General features: G+C 41.0%; 1 protein-coding gene across 2 annotated transcripts in view; it reads right to left on the minus strand.

The window, feature by feature from the left end:
- LOC142152766 (A disintegrin and metalloproteinase with thrombospondin motifs 2-like) overlaps positions 1 to 20,897 on the minus strand; it is a 775,540-nt gene that overhangs the window by 715,931 nt on the left and 38,712 nt on the right. For both annotated transcript variants that reach the window (XM_075209748.1, XM_075209747.1), the window contains exon 2: positions 10,302 to 10,663. In XM_075209748.1, the coding sequence (XP_075065849.1) occupies positions 10,302 to 10,663 (362 nt within the window). The remainder of the gene's footprint in view (positions 1 to 10,301; positions 10,664 to 20,897) is intronic.

Raw genomic sequence — 20,897 nt, forward strand, 5'->3', positions numbered from 1 at the left:
CTAATCTGAGCCCACCCTAACAGTGCGGATCCGACGGGATCCGAGCACTGTTCGGGAACTTCCGGCCGCCAAATCGAGGCTATGACATCCAAGTCTCGCGTCGGATCTCGCGAGACTCGGGTCTCATAAATGCCCCGCTCGCGGCCGCCATCTTCATTCTCCCTGTGGTTAGTGAAGATGGAGGTTGATGTGCTCTGTCCTGCAGATAACTTTACTAAAGTGGTGCTTTGTCCTGCTGAGTGCATTAGTACTTTGTCCAGTGCTCTGTCCTGCTGATTTACTTAGTCAAGTGGTGCTTTGTCCTGCTGAGTGCAGTAGTACTTTTTCCAGTGCTCTGTCCTGCTGATTCCAGTGGTACTTTGGCCAGTGTCTGTGCTGCTGAGTCCAGTGGTGCTTTTGTCCTGTATTTGTTTCTGATAAGTCCATAGCAATTTGTTAATCAGCCAAAAATCTTTTAAAAAAAATAAAAAAATCTCTAAAAAATATTAAAAAAAAAGATTTAAAAAATATTAAAAAATAATTGAAAAAGTATAAAAAATATTATAGAGCAATATATTCTTGCAGTCCAAAAAAAGAGGACCTGTCATTTCTATAACTACGTTCATTATTTCTGTAGTTCCAAAAAATAGGAACTGCCAGTTCTATTACTATGTTCATTCTTTCTGTAGTTCCCAAAAGGAGGAACTGCTAGTTCTATTACTACGGTCATTGTTTCTGTAGTTCCCAAAAAATAGGAAATGCCAGTTCTATTACTACGGTCATTGTTTGTGTAGTTCCAAAAAATAGGAACTGCCAGTTCTATTACTACGTTCATTCTTTCTGTAGTTCCAAAAAATAGGAACTGCCAGTTCTATTACTACATTCATTGTTTCTGTAGTTCCCAAAAAGAGGAACTGCCATTTCTATTACTACGTTCATTATTTCTGTAGTTCCAAAAAATAGGAACTGCCAGTTCTATTACTACGGTCATTGTTTGTGTAGTTACAAAAAATAGGAACCGCCAGTTCTATTACTAAGGCCAATGTTTCTGTAGTTCCAAAAAAGAGGAACTGCCATTTCTATTACTATGTTCTTTGTTTTTATAGTTCCAAAAAAGAGGAACTGCCATTTCTAATACTATGTTCTTTGTTTTTATCTGTGCAGTGGAATTTAGACCAGTTAGAGGAGGTATTGTGGCCCCGGTACCAAATTGGGTACCGGGGCCACTCCACTACGCAGTCCAGATAGATGTGTATCAGATATTAAACTACATTCAGTGTTGGGGCCAAATCCAAAATTAATGAAAATGACCTGTCATCGTCAAAAACAAGAGGTATTGACGCGCTCGAACTACACCCTGTATATGCTGCAGAGGATGTAGGAGCAGGCAGCTGTGCAGTGGAATTCAGACCAGTTGAGGGTGATATATTGTGGCCCCGGTACCAAATTGGGTACCGGGCCACTCCACTACGCAGTCCAGGTAAATGCATATCAGATATTAAACTACATTCAGTGTTGGGGCCAAATCCAAAATTAATGAAAATGATCTGTCATCGTCAAAAACAAGAGGTATTGACGCGCTCGAACTACACCCTGTATATGCTGCAGAGGATGTAGGAGCAGGCAGCTGTGCAGTGGAATTGAGACCATTTGAAGGCACAGGTATTGTGGCCCCGGTACCAAATTGGGTACCGGGCCCACTCCACTACGCAGTCCAGAAAGCTACCTCGGTGCAACGTTTTGGACTAAAAACAATATTGTGAGGTGTGAGGTGTTCAGAATAGACTGGAAATTAGTGGAAATGATTGTTATTGAATGTTATTGAGGTTAATAATAGCGTAGGAGTGGAAAATAACCAAAAAACAGGATTTTAGCGCTTTTTATGCTTTTTAAAAAATAATTCAGAATTCAAAACCCGAAATCAGAACCAAAACTTTTCGTCAGGTGTTTTGGCAAAACAAATCAGAACACAAAACCTCAAGCTAATCAGAACCCAAAACACTAAAAGTGCCCGGTGCACACCCCTAATAAAAACTGATTGTATTTAAAGTATGCATCAAGAATATCATAATTTATTGATTTAATGTAAAAAATATACACATACTTTTATTACAATTATAGTATTATGAGTTTGTAATATATATATATATATATAAAAATATATTTTGCATGCATTTTGTTGGGAGTTTCTATTGCACATATGCATGTGCGTATCCTGCAGTATGTTCTGTCTGTCTACATATGGCAAGTAACATTTAGGTAGAGCGTACCAAAACTCGAATGGTATATTGTGATCCGTTTGTATTTGAAAATGGGCGTACATACGCACAAGTTCCGTGCATGTCTCTTAAATGCAAGCTGCCGCAATGAAAAATATGTTTTTTTCAGTATTCACTAAACTCTTGCTGGGACAGTGGTAGCGTGAACTGCCTGACCCTGTGACGTATTTATCCTGCATATCTGCATATGACAGAACTTTAGCTCATTGTGAGAGGCAGAGGAAGAGGGGGACATGTCTGGGTGATAGGCTCTAGTAGGCGCAACAGCTTATTACAATGAAGATAAGATGCCGGGAGACCAAGTATAAATGAGAGAGGAGGGTCGGAGGAATCCTCTTATCTGAGAAGATATTTAAGTATGTTTCTCTCCCTGTAGTACTGCACCCTGCAGTGAAAAGGTTCACACTGACCACAATAAGGAGGGAAGGATCCTGTTTATCCTGTTCTAACGCCATTCGGTTTTAAGGGAAAGTTTTTAAGGCCAGTTAACCTTTTTGATGCTTGTTAAATTGAGTTGGTTTACAGTCTCCATAGAGGTTAATGAAAACTATGTTAAACGACATAGAGTACTTTAAGGCAGGAGAAATCTCAATGTACAGCTCTATATAATATGTTGTTGGTTTACAAATAAATAATAATAATGAATGTAATGAATGTGGAGATTTAGCAAATCCCATGTTTTTTATTAAAATCTTTCTTTGTGCAGAATAAATCAATGGCATCCAGCCTAAACATATTAAAACCATACTTGCCAACTCTCCCGGAATGTCCGGGAGACTCCCGCATTTTGGGAGAGTCTCCCGAACTCCCAGGAGAGTGTGGCAAAATCCCGCATCTGGAGAAAATACCGCGATTCTCCGGGAATCGCGGCATTTGGCCCCGCTCCCCACTGTAAAATGACGCGTTTGCGTCATGACGTCACGGGGAGCAGATCCAAAATGACGCGATTTTGGAGCCACGCCCCCCGCACGCCCACCTCCCCCACGGCAGCTCCCGGAAGCAAGTAGCAGAAAGTTGGTAAGTATGATTAAAACTGCAATAGTAAGAGTGCACCATCATTAATAAGGCATGCTTAAATAAAGTGTTCTATTTTACATGCCACAATGTGTCTATGCACAGTACAATATAAGAGCAGATGATTTCTGACCTGAGCGTGACATACATTAACAAAGTGAAATGGTTACCAAATGCAAACATGCAATAAACATCACACCAAAATAATTTGTGACATTTGAATGACAACTGGGGTATACGGTACAACTTCTTTTTAAATATTGTTGCAGTATATTATGTCACTAATTAATAGTCTACATTAAGTGTGCTAACGAAAGTGAGTAATTCACCATATGTGCTTACCAGAGAATCCTCCAGGGCTGTGGCCTTATAGACAGGTAAAACAGAGCACCTTTGCTAATAGTTTTTATCCAAGGGAGGTGGGTGGCGTCAACATCAAAGAGAAATTACATGATTGTGACTGCTGATACTTGGGGAGGAGCTCAGTGTTTAAAAGGCTTTCGTTCCCTGTGAGAGGTGCAATCGAACCTGGCTGATCTTATAGATAAGAACATAGTGGCCTACTCTCCCAGAATGTTTGAGTGACTCCCAGGAGAGCAGGGCAACCTCCCGGATCCTAGACAAACTTAATGAATTAAAGGGTGGGGGCAGGGCTTATGACGTAGATCACTCATCATCGTGGCCCCATCCTCCACCATAGCAGACCAGAACTGATGATATGTGTTTAGGGGTGGGGCCCAATGGCGCAATTTGCGGGTCTGTCACATGCATAATGAGGAGCATCCCACGGGAAAGGCACTCTCTGAGATCTGTGTGTGTGTGTGTGTGTGTGTGTGTGTGTGAGCCAAGCTGGAAATGCACATGGTAAAAAAAAAAAAAAGGAGGAACGCACTTCAAAGTCCATCCTCCTACCACATTAGGATCACCCTTTTCTTTATTTTGCCTCTAAAATAATGCCTTTTTAATTTTTGATCATGATTTTCATGTAAATTAAATATGAGTGTGAGGGGACATCAGGACTGTCTTTATTACATATGTCTCTTTATGCAAATGTTAATGTTGTAATCACATTGTTTAAAAAGCATCTAGAAATTAGAGATGGGCGGGCTCGGTTCCCCGAGATCCGAATTCATCCGAATTTAGCCTATCCAAGTACTGATCCGAGCAGTCTCAGTACTCTCCCGCTCATTCGGAATCGAAATCGAGGCAAAACGTCATCCTGACGTATTCGTATTTCTGAGCTCGGTTCTCGCGAGATTTGAACAGCATAAATACCAGCCTCCACAGCAATCCATCGCCATTTGACAGAGGGAGAGAGCAGGGTTAGGTCACAGGCTATATAAGCGCAGGGACAGAGCAATAATTGGACACATTATTGTTTCTATTCTAGACAAATCTGATATTAATACCAATTGTTACAGCAGTAAGAGGAGGATAGAGGAGGTTTTTTTTTCAATTTCTGGCACTCCAAGTGCTTTTGGGGTGTCCCTTATTCCCCATTCTTTTGCAGTAATTTTTCTGGCTGTCAAAAGTCATATTTATCAGCAGTATAAAAAAAAATATTTAGCACTACCAGTGTTTTTGGGGTGTCCCATATTCCCCAGTGTTTTACTGTAATTTTTCTGGCTGTCAAAAGTCATATTTGTCAGCAGTAGGTAAAAAAATATATTTAGCGCTACAACTGCTGTTGGGGTGTCCCATATTCCCCAGCAGTGTTTTACTGTAATTTTTCTAGCTGTCAAAAGTAATATTTGTCAGCAGTATCTAAAACAATATTTAGCACTACACATGCTTTTGGGGTGTCCCATATTCCCCAGTGTTTTACAGTAATTTTTCTGGCTGTCAAAAGTCATATTTGTCAGCAGTATAAAAAATATATATTTAGCACTACAACTGCTTTTGGGGTGTCCCATATTCCCCAGTATTTTACATTAATTTTTTCTGGCTGTCAAAAGTAATATTTGTCAGCAGTATCTAAAACAATATTTAGCACTACACGTGCTTTTGGGGTGTCCCATATTCCCCAGTGTTTTACAGTCATTTTTCTGGCTGTCAAAAGTCATATTTGTCAGCAGTAGGTAAAAAAATATTTTGCACTCCAAGTGCTGTTGGGGTGTCCCATATTCCCCAGTGTTTTACTGTAATTTTTCTAGCTGTCAAAAGTCATATTTGTCAGCAGTATAAAAAAATATATTTAGCACTACTTGTGCTTTTGGGGTGTCCCATATTCCCCAGTGTTTTACAGTAATTTTTCTGGCTGTCAAAAGTCATATTTGTCAGCAGTATAAAAAATATATATATTTAGCACTACAACTGCTTTTGGGGTGTCCCATATTCCCTAGTGTTTTACAGTCGTTTTTCTGGCTGTCAAAAGTCATATTTGTCAGCAGTAGGTCAAAAAATATTTTGCACTCCAAGTGCTGTTGGGGTGTCCCATATTCCCCAGTGTTTTACTGTAATTTTTCTGGCTGTCACAAGTCATATTTGTCAGCAGTATCTATCTAATACAATTTTGGCACTACAAGTGCTTTGGCCTCATTTAAATTGATTTAAAGCAGTCCACATATGAGCAGAATCAGTAACCCGGTTCTGTCACCAGTCCTGATGACATTGTTCCCAGTACGTCATCTGGGAAAGGCGATGTCAAAGTACATAGTCTTTTTAAATCAGGGAAAAAAACACACACCCAAAAAAATTTACTGTGTTGAAGCGAAAAAGAAGTGTAACTGAGGAAAAGTTAAGTGCCGATAAAAAAAAAATTGTCAACATGCCATTCTACACGCAGTGGCAAAGAAAGAATGAGGCCTTCGCCTTCTTCTATTAGTGGCAGATCCAAAAATGTTACAGAGCCTTCTTTTTGTACGGACACTCGTGACCAACCAAGACCAAGTAATTTGGAGTCATGCCTGGCCATAAAACAAAAAAAATCCACTTCTTATGTGTGGAATTATTTCTACCCCAATCCAGACAACAATTGTATAGCCATTTGTAGTGTATGTCAAGCCAGTCAGTCGAGGGAGGGACCTTAACCATCTTGAAACCTCGTCTATGTTACGCCATTTGACGAGAGTTCATGGCAAAGTGTTGGGAAAAGCTAAAAGTTCTTCCAAAAAAATTACAAGCACTCCATCATCAGTTAGGACCCTTCGGTCACCTAAATCCCAACGGCTACAAAATACACCCACCACACCATCCTCATCAATATCCTCAGTAGCGTTTGGAGTTAGCCCTGCATCCTACTTATTAAAGCTGAATGACTCCTGCACTATTATTGATTCCTCTGAAGAAAGCGTTAGTCCCACTGCTGCTGCTGTTGATCCTGCTGGGGGTGAATCGTCAGCCCAGAGGAAGGGCAAGAAAAAGAGCAGTCCTACATTTCAACAATTAACTATGAAACAATCATTTGCTAGGGGAAGCAAATATGACAGCAGTCACCCAGTCGCCAAGCGAATCACAGACGCCATGGCTGCCATGTTAGTGTTAGATCTGCATCCAATATCCACAATAAACGCAGCTGGCTTTTAACAGTTAATTGAGGTTTTGTGTCCGAGTTACAGAATTCCATCGCGACACCATTTTTCCCGTAAAGCTACTGTCCACTTAACCACAGATATGAGGACAAGTGGAAGTGTGCAAACCAAAGACTTTATGACTGTGACAGCCCACTGGGTTGGTCATTCCCCTTCACCAGCAGGAACAGCAGCAGCATGTACACCACTACGTAACATTTGTCACAGGCAGGCCACTCTTTGTATCACCGTCTTCACTAACAGGCATACAGCTGACAATTTGTTACGCAAACTGAGAGATGTGATTGATACATGGCTTATACCATTTGGACTCTCCCCAGGATAAGTAATTTCTGATAACGCCAACAAAATAGTGCGAGCATTACAGCTGGGTGAATTCTATAACATTCCCTGTTTTGCTCACACCATCAACTTGGTGGTGCAGAGCTTCCTAAGAAATAATCGTGAGGTGCAGGAGATGCTTTTGGTGGCCCGTAAAAATTTCGAGACATTTCAGATATTCTGCCACAGCATGTAGGAGATTGCAGCAGCTCCAAGAAGAATTTAACTTGCCCTGCCACCAACTTAAGCAAGAGGTGTTAACTAGGTGGAATTCCACCCTGTACATGGTTCAGAGGATGGAGGAACAGCGCAAAGCCATCCAAGCGTATTGCACAAACCATGATATTGGGAAAGGAGGGGGGATGTATTTCACTCTAGCACAGTGGGGAATCCTTTCAGTGCTGTGCAAGGTGCTGAAACCATTTGAAGTTGTGACATGTAAAGTGAGTGCAGACTCTGCTAGCTTGAGCCAAGTCATTCCTTTAATTAGACTATTGGAAAAGAAGCTTGAGAAACTTAAGGAGGAGATGAAAGAAAGCAAATCCGCAAAGTACGTTGGCCTTGTAGATCAAGTACTTCATTCGCTTCACAATGATCCTCGAGTTATTAAAATCTTGAACTCGGATCACTATGTTTGGCCACTGTGCTTGATCCAAAGTTTAAGACCTACATTGAGTCTTTGCTTCAAAATGAGCAAGGTAAACTTTTGCAAGGAGCGATTGCTCAGCAAGCTGTCCGCTGAACTGGGTCTTGGCTTGACGACATGTCCTCCTTCAGTTTCTCAAGCAGCTGCTGCTCGTAAAAAATTAAATTTTCAAAAGCCAAGCAGGGAAGACGCAGGGGGCAGACCAGAACAGTTTAACATCTGGGCTGGTTTGAAAGATTTTTCAAAAAAATGTGTGACCTTGCCCATAACTCCATCCAATCCGAGTATTAGCATGCAATGAATGGTGGAGGATTATTTTCAAGAGATAATTGATATGGAAATGTCAGACAGTCCCTTTCCTTACTGGGAAGAAAAGCAGGCCATTTGGAAACCCATGTACAAACTTGCTTTGCAATACCTAAGCTGCCCACCCTCCAGTGTGTACTCTGAACTAGTATTCAGCACAGCCGGGAACCTAGTCAGTGATTGCCGTAGGAGGTTACTTCCAAAAAATGTGGAGAAAATGATGTTCATAAAAATAAACTATATCTTCCACGAGGAAGGCCTTCACCATCAAAGACATCCAAGCACTGACAGTTCTCTAATGGCGGGTTCAAGCGGAGATGAATTGATAGTCTGTGATGATGATGTACACACTGATGAGGGTGAGGATGAAGCTGAAGATGATGATGATAAAATCTTTTTAAAACTTTCTATATAAGTGTAGGGTGTAATCTACCCCCAAATAGGAAAGGGACTTGCCTCATTTCTATATCACGTACAGTCTTGAAAGGCTGCTGTTTTGTCAATTTCACGATAAGGGTAGGGTGTCATACACAGACTGCCACCAAACTGCCTTTGTCCATTTCTATTTATATCATACAGTCTATAATGGCTGAATTGTTTTCTATTTTACTACTAGTGCAGAGGGGGTCTGATACAGACAGAAACCAAACTGTCTTTGTCCATTTCTATTTATATTCTACAGTCTATAATGGCTGAATTGTTTTCTATTTTATTACTAGTGCAGAGGGGGTCTGATACAGACTGACACCAAACTGCCTTTGTCCATTTCTATTTAACGTACAGTCAATGCTGGCTGATTTTTTTCTATTTAACTACAAGTGGAGGGTGTAATATACACCCAAAGACGATGGCTATATTGCCAATAGTCAAAGATGGAGGGGAAGACAACCAAGTTTGTCTGTATAATTTGCAGGCAAGTGTTAGAATTAAGGATGGCCTACCAGGGATTAAACTTTTTTTTTTCATAATTTATTAGCTTTGGAATTACCTCACTTATCCAAGAAACAGGAGGAGCACTAAATTAGGTTATTTTAGACCAAAAAAATTGTATTTTTTTACAAAAATAGCAAAACAAAACCAAAACCAAAACACGCAAGGGCGGTTTTGCCAAAACCAAACCAAAACACGGAGGTAATCCAGATCCAAAACCAAAACCAAAACACGGGGGTCAATGACCATCTCCAGTTGCTATAGGCAACATCTCCACTTTAAAACCCACAGTTTAGTAAATATACCCCGCAGAATTTTCACCAAGGACCCCTGAAAAGGGGTTTGGGGTTTGCTGCTGGTCGTTGAAGGTCATGGCCCTCTGCCCAGCCTTCAGGCATGAAGAGCTAGTTTAATGTTCTTCATGCCTGAGAAGAAGGGACTGGCCAACGTAGATGGGACTAGTACACAGAAGAACAGTGTAATGCCAAAACTAAGATTAGGGGGTAAATGTATCAAGCAGAGAGTTTTCCGGGGGGTTTGAAAAACCAATCAGATTCTAGCTATCCTTTATTTAGTACATTCTAAAAAATGATAGCAAGAATCTGATTGGTTGCTATAGGCAACATCTCCACTTTTCAAACCCGCCGGAAAACTCTCAGCTTAATACATTTACCTCCAGGATGTAATGTCAGAACAAGCTGGGTCAGTAAAAATCAGGTCCAAAAAGTGAACCAAAGCAAGAGGCTGGGCTTGTGATATTGGCAGTCACATGACTACAAGCTCAAAAATCTTAAAGGGCCATGCTCCCCACGCTGTACAGAGTGGGGAAGTGGCACATGAGCCAGCATTTGGAACAGAAAGACCAGCAGAGGGAGCACGGAAGTCACCGGCTCTGGTAAGTGACAGCCTGATTCCGTGTCTGGCATATGACAAATACTGATTTGGTAAATCACTGCTATACATTTTTATCTTTATATATTTACCAGGATTTTTCTATAAAACAAAGAATAACTTGCACATTCAGGATCATTATCTTGTACCATTAATTATAAAAACTATATACATATTAAATGTTAGAGGCAAGATTGTTTGCGCTGATCAAATTACTGTCAATTACAAACAAACCAAAATATGTTACTGTTAAACCAGTGCTATAAAATGACGTTATTAAAACAATTACTTGTCAAAACAAATGTAAAAAAAACATATTGCATTTTTATATTGAAAAGATATAATGTACATAGATGAAAACAATACAATATATTAATTGATATAAGAGTATATGAAAAATCTTACCAGTCCATCGCAGTTGCTTATAGCAACAGAAGCATTAGGTAGACCTGTTATATCCCCAACATATAGGCAATTTCTATGCAGTGGCTCTATTTCAGTCACATTGGAATCTTCCTCCCATTCTATTGTTGCTCCGGGTGCAATTAGTTTTGAGTTCACTTTTAACCTTAGATGAAATTCAGTGCCAAAAATAGTAACATTATAATAAATGTTATTATCACTAGTTCCATTGCTGGTATCCACAATGTCCCTTTGAAAACGAGTCTTTTGTCTTTTTGACACTGAATGAGATAGAAAATTTCCCTCTGAATCTGTACTGATTGGTGTTACAAGGCTGTATTCTTCTATCTTCTGCAAAAGATAATCTAAAAAATAGAAGATAGACTTATATTTTACACAGGAAGCCTCTGTTTTCAAATAAAACAGCATTTTAAAAAATGAAAGATTGGTAAGAAGCTTTAGATTTGTGAGGATGTTTGATAATGACCATTAGAGAACGACTATTCATTTTTCTCTGTTGCTGTAATGTTTATGCATACCTATCATGTTACACATGCTAATTGCCAACATCTGCAATTTTTTTTACCAACATAACTGTATCTTATCAAGCCTGTGTATAGTGCATTGAACCACTCAAAAGTAAAACATACCATCAAAATGCAGCAATTAATAGATAACTTATAGGGCCTGAGTCATTAAGGCAAGCAAAGGAGTAAATGTTCTCTGGGACAAACCATGTTACAATGCAAGGGGTGCAAATCAGTTTATTATTTTGTACATAAGTTAAATACTGGCTGTTTTTTAATCTAGCACACAAATACTTGCTAGCTTTATTATTACATTGAAATATAAAGTTGATCTAGGACATGCCCTACCCAAACTATAAATCTGTCTCACATTTTAAATTTACCTCCCCCTCCAATACAACATGGTTTTGCCCAGGTGCAAATGTTACTCCTTTTTTATGCTTTACTCTCCTTAATGACTCAGGCCCATAGTGTCTTCTTCATTCTAGTTTGTTTTCTTAAAAAAGAAATAGAGAGAGAGCGAAAGCGAGAGAGAAGGAGAGAAAGTGAGAGTGAGAGAAACAGAAAGAGAGAAAGCACAAAATAAACAGAGAGTGAAATTGAGAGAAACAGAGAGCAAAGGAGCAAGCAACAGAGAAACAGAGTGAGAGAAAAAGAGAAAAAGAAAGAGCAAGAGAAACAGAGAAAAAGAGTTCTCAAGCAAAAGAAACAAAGCAGGTGAGAAATAGATAGAGGGAGAGCAAGAGAAACAAAGCGAGAAAGAGAGCGATAGAAAAAAAATTAAACCCCATCCTGAGACCCAGTGGGAACTGCCAGCCCCCTATAGTCATCTTCTAATTGGTTTAGAGTCCTTACTGACCAAACCCAAAGGTAAGGATTATTACATTAGCATGGTATTATCCGCAATCCACATTAGTTTAACTGCTTCCATGTTTTTAGTAAGTTTTTACCCAACATACCACAGTGTTTCCAACTTTTGACAACTTGTAATTCATTACCCACCTGGCTTCATTTAAACTAGAGATGGACGGACTCGGTTCCCCGATAACCGAACCCGCCCGAACTTTGCCTATCCGAGTACCGAGCCGAGCAGGCTCGGTACTCTCCCACCTGCTCGGATTCCAAATCGAGGCCGACCATCTTCGCGACGTCGTCGGATCTCGGGGCTCGGTTCTCGCGATACTTGAAAATTATAAATACCTGCCTCCACAGCAATCCATCGCCATTTGACAGAGGGAGAGAGCAGGGTGTAGTCACAGGCTGATTAGAGCAGGGACAGAGAATACAATTCTGATAACAATTCTGATTACAATTCTGATAACAATTGATAGAGAAGAGAGGAGGATAGAGGAGTCTTTTTTAAAAATATTTGGCACTACAAGTGCTTTATTGTGTCCCCCATTCTTTTGCATTAATATTTCTGGCTGTCAAAAGTCCTGTTTGTCAGCAGACTAAAAATATAATATTTAGAACTCCCAAGTGCTTTTGGGGTGTCACCCATTTCTTTGCATTAATATTTCTGGCTGTCAAAAGTAGTATTTTTCAGCAGACTAAAAATATAATATTTAGAACTCCCAAGTGCTTTTCGGGTATCCCCCATTCTTTTGCATTAATATTTCTGTCTGTCAAAAGTCCTGTTTGTCAGCAGTCTGAAAAATAATTTTTGCACTCCCCAGTGCTTTTGGGGTGTCCCCCATTCTTTTGCATTAATTTTTGTGGCTGTCAAAAGTCATATTTGTCAGCAGTATCTAAAACAATTTGTAGCACTACAACTGCGTTTGGCTCATAATGGATTCAAAGCAGTCCACATATGAGCAGAATCAGCAACCAGGTTCTGTCACCAGTCCTGATGGTAGTGTTCCCAGTACGTCATCTGGGAAAGGCGATAGCAAACTACACAGTCTTTTGAAATCAGTCAAAAAAACACACACCCCAAAAAAAATTACTGTGTTGAAGCGAAAAAGAAGTGTTACTGAGCAAAAGTGCCGATAAAAAACAAATTGCCAACATGCCATTCTACACACGCAGTGGCAAAGAAAGAATGAGGCCTTCGCCTTTCTCTATTAGTGGCAGATGAAAAAATGTTACTGAGTCTTTTTCTTGTACTGACACTCGTGACAAAGCAAAACCAAGTAATTTGGAGTCTAAAAGTGGTGCACAAGTACTGTTACGCGTGAAAGCCGAGCTGCAAGAAAACAGTAAGGCATTAGAGGATAATGTATGCTCTGAATCAGAAATGACACCAATCCCTGGGGAGAGTCCATCCAACAGTAGTATGTCTAGTCGTGAGCATTCTGTTAGTGACAGTGTACCCATAAAGAAGGTTCCTTTCAGCAGTTCTGCTGATGTGCGCCTTAACAGCCCGAGTGTAGTCGGTGATACACCAATTGAGTTTGCCACTTTTGAATTAGAAGAGGATGAGGGGGAGATTTGTGTAGGTGACGAGGGCACTAATGATGATGTTGATGATTATGATGCAGACAGATACCAAATTGCCTTTCTCAATTTCTATTTATATTCTAGACTCCATAACGGCTGAATAGTTTACTATTTTACTCCTAGTGGAGAGGGGGTCTGATGCAGACAGATACCAAACTACCTTGGTCCATTTATTTTTACTTTCTAATTCCACAGTCTATGCAGGCTGCTTTTTTCTATTCAACTACAAGTGGAGGGCAGGGGGCGCATAGATAGCCACCAAACTACCGTGGTCCATTTATTTTTACTTTCTAATTCCACAGTCTATGCAGGCTGCTTTTTTTCTATTCAACTACAAGTGGAGGGTGTAACACACACCCAAAGATGATGGCTGCATTGCCAATAGGCAAAGATGAAGAGGAAGACAACAAGGTTTGTGTGAAGACTTAAGGATGGCCTACCAGGGATTAAACTGTTTTCTTCCTAATTTATTAGCTTTCGAATTACCTTACTTATCCAAGAAACAGGTGGAGCACTAAATTAGGTTATTTTATGCCCAAAACATTCATTTTTAAACAAAATTGCAAAACAAAACCAAACAAAACCAAAACCAAAACACGACGGTAATCCAGATCCAAAACCAAAACACGGGGGTCAGTGAGCATCTCTAATTTAAACAAAAGAACAGGCCAGTCTTACCAATACAACCATCTCACAATAGGTATATTGAAACATATTGACGGACAACAAAAGTCTGCTTTCTTCACAAAGATGATTTAGACAAATTGAGGAAGCTACTTTGGAACTTGCAAACATGGATCTTCCCATGATAAAAGTGTTGTACTTGAACAAGACAATGAGGATTATGTTGATTGTGTCCAAGTAAGGAAGCTACCAATAGTACCAGCTCATCCCCAATATAAGCGCATTGTCATGCCTGGGTAAATGACCACCTTTTGCATCTGGAACTTTTTAATTCCAAACAAACAACAATTGTCAAGGCATCTGTAGCCTTTCTGACATCACAATAAGTAGAGGTAGGGACGATGACCACCAAGGCACATCCTCCCTGATACTTCAAAACAATGTGTTTACATAAATGGTAAATCAAAAGCAGGGAAATCATCTATAGCAAAAAGCAGTTATAGTAACAAGTAGTCAACACCTTCATAAACAACCTCCTGACTCCTCCTATACCAACCTCCTGATTAGCGCGCAGCCCAGTGTCCAATTTGCAAATACAAACTCACACCCATAATGCAATCCATGATTGCCAAGAAAAATCTTTGTACGCTAGGGCTGCTGCTGCTGGGTGTGAAACTTTTATACAGGACCAAGGAATATTGGGGACTAAGAAGACTAAACAACAATTGTCTGTGAAACAATCACTTGCAAGAGGAACCAAGTATGTTACCCAGCATCCTCTTGCACAGCAGATCACTAAAGCCATGTCAGCTATATTAGCATTGGATGTGCGTCCAATTTCATCAATGCATAAGGTATTAGCAGATTATTTGATATCATGTGTCCACATTACCAAACTCCATCTTGATTCCATTTCTCTTGAACAGCAATTCCTCAGCTATATGTTAGTCTCTGTCTGTAGTCTTCCGGGCGTCCTGGCCGTCACTATGACGACCGGGACGTCACTTCCTGTAGCTTTGTCCCGGTTGCCTGGGCAACAACTGGGACGCTGGGGAGCTTCTGGCGCCGCGCCCAGCCAGCTGTCAAACAGCCGGGCGCGTGCGCACAAGTGACTTCAGGGCCAGCCGTTCAAGGCTGAGTTCAGCCAGCCAATCAAGGCTGATTAGGAAGAATGGTTACTGCTGGCACTCTACTATTCCCATTGGCTGCAGGCTCTGCATGTTCATCAGTCTGCAGCTGAGGATACATTCTGGTCTGTGTCCTGATTGGCCATCTGTACTATTTAAGGCAGTGAGGACTGGGCCTCACTGCCAGTTATAGTCATTCAGTTTCTAGAAAATGCCACTGTACTGACTATCCACTTAATTACGCATATGTGGACAAGCTGGTGAAAGGAAAGACTACATGATCATGACAGCCCAATGTCTAGGTGTATTACCTTCAGCAGCAGCGCTGGTAGCTGCATCATCATCATTGTCATCCTCCTCATCTTTTCAGCATAGTAATGCTAGCACACAATGCCAGGTCATTCACAGACAAACTATTCTGCATTGCTGACTTCACTAAGAAACATATCGCTTTCAATCTGGTGGAAAAACTCTGGAATGTAATAGCCAAATGGCTCACCACACCAAGACTCTGCTCAGGATTGTTCATGGTCGCTAATGGAGCGAACATTGGTAGTTCAGAATTTTTTTAAAAAATGAAAGGTCAATGCAGGAAATGCTGTCTGTGGCCCATAAAATTTCTGCCTATTTTTGGCATTCAGTGACTGCATGTTGAACATTGCAGCATTTAGTTTCTACTTTTTTATGAAGTTGCTCTCCTGTCTATTTCTAAGACACGCAGGCCCTAAACTACTATAAAGCTAAACTAAGAAAATGTAATAGTACTGCATGTGTGTATTCCAGTGAACACACAAATCTGTGAAATAGCAGTTCCACCATTTTGTGAGTGACAGCAATCTCACTACATGATAGTGCTGAATCTGCAGCTAACCACAGGATGTGATGGCATACCATGTCTGTATTGCGCAAGTAACACGTTCATTAAGGTTTCTGCCTTAAACGTCGTAATTTCATTGCTTATTGGAGTTTGAGTGGAAGAGTTTCAATAGTTTTCTTACATTTTAGATGGTGTGTAAGGAACCTTAATCGGACATGTTATACTAACCTCTACCAACTCTGTTGGATGACTGTCCCACCTATCCACTACGGTTTTGATAAAGTAATTTTTCCTAACATTTTCTCTAAACCTAGCACCCTTCATTTCCAGTGCATGGCTTTCTGTCACACATACCCCAATACCCACCAGCTTTTTGATCACATGCACACATGCCATTGCCAAGTGCACCAGCTTTATTCTCATGTCACCCCCTGCGCACCAGCTTGACTCTCACGTCACCCCCATTCACACTAGCTTTTCTCTCACTTGTCACTGCCTATGCACCAGATTTTATCTCTCATCATCACTTTTGCACCAGCTTTTCTTTCACATATCATACCTTGCGCACCAGCTTTTCTTTCTCGTCACCCCTGTGCACCAAATTTGCTTTGGGGAGGGAGGGGGGATCGGGATCGCAAACACAATGCTGGGGGGGGAAGGGATCACAAATACACTGCTGTGGGGAGGGAGGGGGGATCGGATGACAGTCAGAGGAGAAGGGGATCGGATGAAAGGCAGAGGAGTAGGGGATCGGATGACAGGCAGAGGAGTAGGGGATCAGATGACAGGCAGAGGAATAGAGGATCAGATGACAGGCAGAGCAGAAGGAGATCGGATGACAGGCAGAGGAGAAGGGGATCGGATGACAGGCAGAGGAGAAGGGGATCGGATGACAGGCAGAGGAGAAGGGGATCGGATGACAGGCAGAGGAGAAGGGGATCGGATGACAGGCAGAGGAGAAGGGGATCGGATGCATCCAATATGATTATATCATCCTGCTGCTAGATCCAATTTTGGAGTTCATTAGTTGCTGTCATCTACATATCTCTGCTAAATCAGAGGGTTGTAAATGTCCGATCTTATTACCCTGACAATTATGTTCTTCATAAGTCATCTAGTAATATCTAATGCGCTTTTAATTCTAAATGTTATTTCAAAAGAGCATCAATGATCAAAGTTGTATTATGTTATAATAAGTATACATCACTTAACACGAGAGCATGAATAGTAATTGGTCAATCAATCAATCCTCTGTTTTACACATACATCGGACATAGTCACGGGAAGCAGAACATAAGCATCCTAGACCAAATCTAATGTACCAAAACAGACCAGACAAAATAGAATGAGTTTCTTTTAAAGTATTAGAGTAATATCACTCCGGCATTCCAAATAATAGTTAATTTCCAATTAGAAAATCGCTAGCATGCTGACACGTTAAATTAGGAACTCCCATCGACTGTCATACTGGAGTCCTGGGGGTAAATGTATCAAAGCGAGATTTTGCAAACGCAGCAATTTTCTCGGGAGAGTTGAAACTCGCAGATGTATGAAGCTGAGATTTCATATAAAATCGCCAGAGTTGTGCTTCTGTCACAATCGCTATTTGCAAAATCGATAGAGATCAAACTCCCGACTGTTGCCACTGCAGCTACACAACTCTCAAATGTATGAAGCTGCAATTAAGCAAACTCAGGAGAGTTTGCTTTCAAACACGCCAGATACAACATGCTGCTTGCTAGCAGCGTATTATATAAACACATCACTGTTACACCGTTCTGCAGAAGAGCTGAAGCTCCTGCAGCTGTCAAAAGTGTTAAAAATAGATCAAAGTAAAAAAAAAAGCGCGGGGTCCCCCCTCTATTTGGTCCTAAAGCAAGTGCTGCCAGCCTACTGCTGGTTCCTCCCTATTTTCACGGAACCAGCACTAGGCAAACCAGCCGGGCCTGGAGGCACTATAGCAGGGGGACACGTGGCAGGGCTCCCTCTGCCATAATGACTAACCAACCCCAGGCTGAATTCCCTAGGGAGTGGGGTTTGCCAAAAAAAATCAGCGGGCCCTCCCCTAGGGACACCCAACCCACTGCTGATAGCACTAGGGCTCTTCCTACACCCCTGGGCGGTGGGTATAGGGTTATAACGGCGATAAAGTGATAAAAAAAACAAACAGATGCCATTTTGTTTTGTGGAACTACAAGTGCCAGCCAGCCAGGTTGCCCTAAATAAAAATTTAGGCTAAGCCACAATATCTTTGATTTATTCTCTAGGTAAAATGGGTCTTGTATCCACACATCTTTCCTATTGTATGTTAACCACACTGCTTAAAAACGCTACTCAGAATAATACTGCTACATTTTCACTGTTAACGGCAGAACTGTTTGAAAATAGAGCTAGCAAACTTTTACAATAGAGACACTTTGGAACGCAATACATACATAGGAAGTAGAAAATTATTGATTCCACACGCACAAGAGTGTTGGGGAGGAAATGAGCTAAGCTCATTGCGCCTCGGAGCTCCTACTGTGTAGAAGCTCTGATACGCAATGAACTTAGTTAATTGCATTAGGTCTATTTATAGTACTATAAATAGACTGAGCGCAATGAGCTAAGGGTGTTGTGATTTTGTTAACATTTTATTTTGTGGAACTACAGGTCCCAGCCAGCCCTGGGTGTCAGGGCTTGTTGGCACTTGTGGTTCTCCAAGTGCCAACATGCCCTGGCTGGCGTGGGTATGCTGGTGCTTGTAGTTATACAAGTAGCAGCATGCCCACACTATTTAGGGCAACTGGGCTGGCTGGGACTTGTAGTTCCACAAAAAAAATGGCGTCTGTTTGTATTTTTAAATATTTTTCGCCGGTATTACCCTTTTTTACATTGATATCGGTGTTATTACACTACACCCACCACCCAGTGGTGTAGGAAGAGCCCTAGTGCTATCAGCACTGGACTGGGTGTCCCTAGGGGGGATAGCCCGCTCGTTATTTTAGGCGGACCACATTCCCTAGGGAATTCAGCCGAGCACTGAACAGCCTGGGGTTGGTTAGCCATTATGGCAGGGGGACCCCTGCCACGTGTCCCGCTGCTATAGTGCCTCCAACCCCGGCTGGTTTGCCTAGTGCTGGACCCCACGCAAATTTTTCCCCCGATTTTCACGGAACCAGCATTGGGCTGGCAGCACTAGGGTTACTAGGGTTAAAAGTGAATAGAGGGGGGACCCCACGCTTTCTTTTTTTCAAATCACCGCAGGAACCTCAGGGCACTTTTAAATTTCCCGGCCCCCAGATCAGTGCAGTGAATAAATTAACTGACGTCACTGAGGGGCGGGAGGTTTAAAACGGCTCTTTTACACAGCTGCTCTGGCACCACTCTGAGGGATAAAACTATGAAATAAGAGCGGTGCCAGGACTAAAAATGCTAGCGTGTCCCCCCCCTCAGTGCCAAAACCACAGCCATCCTCCCTCTATCCCCCAAATGTGGCTAATTTCTCCTGCTTACAGAATATTTTTTCTTAGCGAGAGATCAGTCAGCCATGTTTGTGCTCTCAAATGAAGCCACTTTCAGTACACCCAGCACAAGACTCTATTTGACATGCGCAATGTTATGAACTTTTCTGAAATCCCCTATCTTTAAAATGGGGCATATTTTACCAAATTGTAAAAAAACTATAACTTTCTCAAAGGCACTCCTCAGCTCAGCCCCAATAACTTTCTAAGAAAACGTACGGCGTGTCTTTAAACGCCCTGCACACCGAGTTACGCTCTCCCAAAAAAAACAGAAAAACTGTGACTTTTTCAACAGAGGAAGTGGGGGAAAAAAAAGGCGAGATTTTGAACTTTAGATTGTTCCTAAATTGTCATTTTTTATTCTTTTTTTTAAAAAAAATTCACAAGCGGCACCTGTGGACAGTTCTCCATTTGCATGCCAAATTTCAGCTTAATAGCTTTAATACATTTTAAGATGTAGAGCCTCAAATACCATGCCCCCCCTCTCACAAATTTCCATTGGGAAAATGTTGTTTTTTAGATGTAACCTTAATATAAGGGCACGTTACAGTGATTACATGTATTAAATCCACTGACATCAAGGAATGTTTTATTAGTTTAAATGTTTATTTCAGGTAGCATGAGCAAGGCCATAGTGTCTTTGAGATTTCTACTTTTTGGAATGCCTGTTTTTTTCTGGTATTATCTTAGTCAATACTGGATCCATTCTCAAAATCTCCCATACATAGCAACTTAATATCCACCTTGCTAAACTATTAATATGATACAAATCTATGAATGCCAAAGTCCTAAATTCACAAATTAATGTAGACTAGTCCTTAACTAGTTCGTCTCTCAGTAGGCAGTCCTGGAGACCCACTTCTCAATACAGACTTCCCCCACTCCAGTAACATTAAATACCCTGTTATACAGCATGTGGGCAGATCAAACATAATGGGGTGGTTATCTTAATTGCCCATTTAAATGCAAGAAAAAAGTTTAAGAGACCCCAACCCATGGGTCAGAGAGACTGAGAGTCTAGAGTGATGGGTTGGGAACGTAGTTTGCACACCAAAATCAAATAGCGGTGTGACTGGATCACTTATAAATAACTTATAGTATACATTTATTTAAAGGAAAAGGGTGCTTATTTATATAATTATTACTATTTATTTATTTAAAGGGCGCTTATTTATATAATTGCAAATGTACTTATTTTTTATATTATGTGTGTTTTGGGAAAGGAAATATCTTTATTTCTGAGACCAAAAGAGAAAATTAGTTTTTTTGTTTTTAACGTTGCTACAGGAAATCTCCAATTAGGCATATGTGGGGAGGGAGTCTGATAGCAGGAAATGCCAACTAAGTCTTTTGAGATGAACTGTCAAATACCTGCTCTGGCTGAAGGCCCGGCAGGGGGTCATTACAGTGTGGCCTTTTGTTCAAAGTGTTAGAACCTGTCTGAACATTGTACACAGCACAAGATGCAGGAAATCACAGCGAGTTTTAGGATATCACGGATGAGTGTAAATATTGTTAGCTTTGCACTGCATGTCAACCCATGTTTGGGCAAACAAATTGCA

This window comes from Mixophyes fleayi, chromosome 4, assembly GCF_038048845.1.
Source record: "Mixophyes fleayi isolate aMixFle1 chromosome 4, aMixFle1.hap1, whole genome shotgun sequence".
Lineage (NCBI taxonomy): Eukaryota > Metazoa > Chordata > Amphibia > Anura > Limnodynastidae > Mixophyes > Mixophyes fleayi.